Source organism: Bidens hawaiensis, unplaced genomic scaffold, assembly GCF_021521415.1.
Source record: "Bidens hawaiensis isolate Kalapana, Puna unplaced genomic scaffold, B.hawaiensis_p1.1 tig00031093_1, whole genome shotgun sequence".
NCBI classification, from domain to species: Eukaryota; Viridiplantae; Streptophyta; class Magnoliopsida; order Asterales; family Asteraceae; genus Bidens; species Bidens hawaiensis.
In genome coordinates, this window is record NW_027495204.1 from 52,381 (window position 1) to 57,479 (window position 5,099).

Genomic DNA, 5,099 nt, shown 5'->3' on the forward strand with positions numbered 1-5,099 from the left:
TTTCCCATGTTATACATGAACATGGAAATCAACCTCATAATATTATTAAAAAAATCCTAAAAATTTAAAAATCCTATAAACGTATGTTATGCGTGTGATCATAGTTTACATATGCAAAACATGTAGCGAAAATGTAAAAAAAAATATAAACGTATTTTACACATGTTATAGATTTTTGTTTATTTTTTACAAACATATGTTATACATGAAATTGGAAATCAACCTAATCATATTATTATAAGAAATCCTAAAAAAAATAAAAATCCTATAAGCGTATGTTATGAGTGTGTTCATAGTTTTACATATGCAAACCATGTATCGAAAATGTAAAAAAATTTATAAAACGTATGTTACACATGTTATAGATTTTTGTTTATGTATTACAAACATATGTTATAGTTAGTGTATAATATATGTATATTTTCCAGACATGTTTATTTTTTACAAACATGTGTCATTGTCAGTGTATAATGTATGTTCTGGCGTGGAAACCCACTGCAACTCCGGTACCAAGAAAGACGAAAACTTATTATTCACTTATTCGTGACATCTAAACCCCCATAATCGTTTCTTCCAGATAGATTTTAAGCGAGAAGTAATCGGTGGTGGATTACGGTTCTCTAGCTCGGCCACGACCGACCAAATAAAGCTGTTGACCGGCCTATAGAGAAAGATAAATCCTCTATCGATGAACTCGCCAATCTTCCAGCATCCGGTACCAAGAAAGGCAAAAAGTTATTCTTCACTTATTCAAGCCATCTAAAACTCCATAATAATTTCTTCAAGATAGATTTCAAGCGAGAAGTAATCAGTTGTGGATTCTGAAAATACGACAAGGGAATGACGGTGGTGGGTTTTGAGGAGGTGGTTGTTGAAATTAACTCCATTAACAATGGTGGTGGGTTTTTCAATATAGAGAGAACTTATTTGAATATTGAATTTAAAGTCAAACTTTCTCTAGGAATGGAATAGGTGTGTTACAGAAGATGATGAATGAATGAATGAATGTATGTATGTGTACGGGGAAGATGATGAATGTTTAAAAAGAAATGATGGAAAGAATAAATGAAATCAGGAATTAAGATACGACATAAATAGGTGTAAGAGGTTGAAAATGACAATAGTGGTAAATTTACACAAGTACCCTTAATATTAAAAAAAACAATATCTAAGAAACGCATACATGAACCACGTATTAGAGTTTCAATAGTTTTCACAACTGGAGTGGGTTTTCAGCATATCCTTACCCCATATGAATATATACACACAAGGAAAACAAATTATACATGTTTCTCTATCTACATTTTTTTATATATTTTCTCTCTTTTATCCTCACAAATCATGTTTAGAATACAAGCATCAGCTGAAAAAAAATTGTAGCAAATTTAAAAGTGATTTGCTGCTGCGTGACCGCCGCCAATGAGTTCAAAAGGTTTTGAAAACACTTGCCACTTTTATGAATGAAAAATTGAGCAAACAATGTTGGGTTATTTTTAAAATTGTAATCATCAATAATAATGTATAAAATACAGTGCATGTTTAGCCTAATGAATTGTACAAGTGCAAGAACAATATTAAATCCCCTATATTTTAAAAAAATTTGGTTTTTTGAATAACATTCGTTTATATAAACATGTATTACAAACAAAACCAAAGACAAGAACAACATCAAATCACCAAACCCTCTATACCAACATCCCTACAGTAAAAATTAAACCAGAAAGGCCCCGGTTATCAAAAGATACCTCCATGGCTCCACGAAGCCGAACGTATAAAAGAACACGAACCCGTCATCATATATCATAATCTATGTCTGAAGCATTTTCAGATACGGATTTTTTCACAAGATTTCCTTCTTCATCATAAAGATCAAGATTCTCACATGGTTTCGGGAATATACTCCCTATCACCCTTCCTGAAACATATGCACATTGGAATATATGTTTTTTCTTGTATGTAGTCCCAACTGACATATCCCTAAATGTCACATTCTTCACAGGAATATCCGCACTACCGTGTATTCTAACGGGCACGCGCACACCTTCACCATGAATGGAGATGTAACTTATGTCCCGGATCACTGGAAATGCCTTCGGGTCAAAACCAGCATCCGGGTGCTCGTTGTAATCGGTTTTGATTATTATTCCCACCCTCACGTTTTCAAACGTAATGTTTTTGTACATAATGTCTCGGATGTAGGCCCCACGGCCTGCAGCTGTCTTGATTCTGACAGCACGTCTTGAATTCCATACTAGAACGTTTTCAACTGTCACGTTTGATACTCCACCCGACATTTCACTACCAATTGATATTCCAGCACTGTATGCGTATAAATGTTATGTCACGTTTAGACTCTAAAAGATTAAACAAATTGCATAAAAAAACTCACCTAACCATAGAACGAACCATAAGATTTCGGATGAGAATGTTTTTGGAAGGTCGACCATAGGCGGTACCGTATTGATCCCAACCACTTTTTATTGCAATGGCGTCATCACCGACACTTATGTAGCTGTCCTCTATTATCATGTCTTCGCAAGAATCTATTTAAACAATAAAAGCCGCGATTTAATATGTGAAAAACTCATGAAAAGATGATAACTTTAACAGAAAGGAAGTATATTATACATACTTACCAGGATCTATACCGTCTGTATTTGGGGCCTCGAAAAGGGGAGCCAAGATTGTCATATTTCTTATGGTTACATTTTTGCAATCATAAGGATGAAGTGTCCAAAATGGTGGATTTCTTAAAGTTATATTAGATATCAGAATGTCACTGGAATACATGATCTGCACAAGCGGGCCCCGTGTATGGTTAAGAAGCTTTTGTCGATATCTTTTCCACCATCTTTGACCCTGCCCGTCAATGGTACCATTATTCCCTGTTGTCATGATTAACAAAGATGCAGTCAGTTTAAGTATGAAACATATGCACATTACACACAAGGGTTCTGGTCACTCATGATTGTATCTAGAACGTATATATCTAGGCCTGTTAACGAACACGAACAAGGGCAGGGCATGTTCGTGTTCGTTCGTTTAACTTTAAATGAAAACGAACACGAGCATGAACACTTAATCGAACAAATTTTGGTGTTCATGTTCATTCATTTAAAAATGAACATGTTTGTGTCCGTTTAAGTTCGTTTGTTTAAAATTTAAACGAACAGTTCACGAACATAACTGAACAAAGATAAACGAACATAAATGAACACAAACAAACATAAATGAACACAAAGAAACATAAATGAACACAAACGAACAAATATAAAACCATTAAGTAGATCACCCATCCATATAATATTTAATTATTTTCTATTAATACGTAAACGAACTTTCACAAACATACATAAACGAACTTCCAGTCGAATGGTTCACGAACAATTCACCGGAAGTTCGGTTCGTTTACACTTTCTAGGCCTTATATCAATAGAAAGACATACGAATAAGAACATATCAGATGCGTTGACCTGTGATGACAACGTCTCTCAGATTTTGACCATGAATTAAACTCCCATATCGGGGTCCAGGATGCTCTCTACCATAACCATAAGAAGGCAAAGGAGGCATTAGAGGCCAATACTTTTCATCCTGTTAAACAAAGTGAGGATACATGAGCCACGTGCATAATCAACGGCTTTTGACACCTTAACAGACAAAAGAACTGTGTACAACTATCTGCCTTAAACTATTACAACCCTTTTGACCCAAAATAGTTGATGTAAGCTAGTAAAAAGTAAAACTGAAATAATGAAGAATTCAAACCCAATGGCATGCAGTGTTCATTTATCATTTCGCACAACATAAGCTTAAAAAGCAAAGCACTACACTAGTTTAGGAGCAACCAGTGGAACTAATCACAATGTCAAATTTACCATTTTTTACATTAATCCGTTTGTAACAGTAGTCACAAATCAAGGGCTTGTCTTGCTTGAAAGAAACTTAAGATCCTTAAGTACACAGCAATAATAACAATAATATTGCATCAAAGCAAAATAACTTCAATTTCAATAATTCCATTCATAATGATCTAAAAACCAAAGTAAAATTATGATCATCATCTTAACTCTTACTCCAATTAGCCAGCCCATATGTATATATATCTGTGTATAATGTGAACAAGAAGCATCATAAGATCTTACCAATTAAAGCATATATATACCTTTTAGCTTATTCCACGACTTGAAGCATCAAGTGCTAATGGTTTTTTCAGAGCATATTAAGTAAGATTTCAATTTCAGAAACCATGAATAATGATTACAACTAAAAGGACGGAGATTTGGCAGAATGCAAACTCAGAATTATGATAACCTAAAGTCCAATTAGCCTCTACATATACAAATTATGCATATCTGTGTACAGTGTGAACAAGCATCACAAGATTTTACTTTTTAGCTAAATCCTGTATATTTGAATCTACTATTAATGCTCATTTAATAACAACAACTACAAATGTATAAAAAAAACACTACTCACATCTATACCGAGAATAACAGCGTCCTGAGCGAGAAACAAGGTCATATGACTGGTGAGATTAAAGGGTGCGGTAAGCCACTTCCCAGGCGGAACATTAAGCTGAGCACCACCAGTGTTGGCTAGCTTAGAAATGGCAAAGACAGCCTTCTCAAAGGCCAAGGTATTGACGGTGAGACCATCTCCAACGGCACCAAAGTCGGTTAAATTAAAGGCCACCGGGCGGAACCTTGGAGGAGGAGGAGGAGAAGCGAGAACCGGGCGGCGGAAGATGAGAAAGGCATCTAGGATATTTTGTTGCCAGATGAAGAGAGAGGTGAAGACTGCGATCCAGAGGAGTGCGAAGAGTGTTTTGTAGGAGGAGATGATCCAACGGCGGAGGGTGATGGAAGGAGTTAGGGTTTCGACCATGATAGTGTAGGTTAGAGGTAAGAGGTGATGGGGGTAATAATACATGAATGGCTGGGCATTTGATTTGGTGGAATTGGAAGGTGGTTGGAATGTCAATTAGGTGGTGGTCAAGTTGTTGTTCAGTAGGAGGAGGAGGTGGAGTTGTTGTCGATGGATTGGGGAAGAATGGAGTGCGTGGGAAGGGAAGATCTGCATCACAGTTCACAAACTAA

The 5,099-nt window shown here is 35.8% G+C and overlaps 1 protein-coding gene across 1 annotated transcript; it reads right to left on the bottom strand.

The window, feature by feature from the left end:
• Nucleotides 1-1,595: 1,595 nt before the first annotated feature.
• On the bottom strand, nucleotides 1,596-4,887 carry LOC143581524 (putative polygalacturonase). The gene is made up of 5 exons (XM_077064289.1): nucleotides 4,480-4,887; nucleotides 3,474-3,594; nucleotides 2,637-2,885; nucleotides 2,390-2,543; nucleotides 1,596-2,319 (listed from the first exon to the last, which is right to left on the bottom strand). Exons 1-5 carry the CDS (start codon nucleotides 4,885-4,887, stop codon nucleotides 1,794-1,796), a joined length of 1,458 nt encoding a protein of 485 aa, XP_076920404.1. The 3' UTR covers nucleotides 1,596-1,793.
• Nucleotides 4,888-5,099: the final 212 nt, after the last annotated feature.

Excerpts from the sequence above, each read along its gene's own strand:
- LOC143581524 (XM_077064289.1), bottom strand. The coding sequence starts at position 4,887 with ATGGTCGAAACCCTAACTCCTTCCATCACCCTCCGCCGTTGGATCATC. Across the intron at positions 2,886-3,473 it reads GAGAGACGTTGTCATCACAG|GGAATAATGGTACCATTGAC; the intron begins GTCAACGCATCT and ends TCATGACAACAG. Across the intron at positions 2,544-2,636 it reads TACAGACGGTATAGATCCTG|ATTCTTGCGAAGACATGATA; the intron begins GTAAGTATGTAT and ends TTGTTTAAATAG.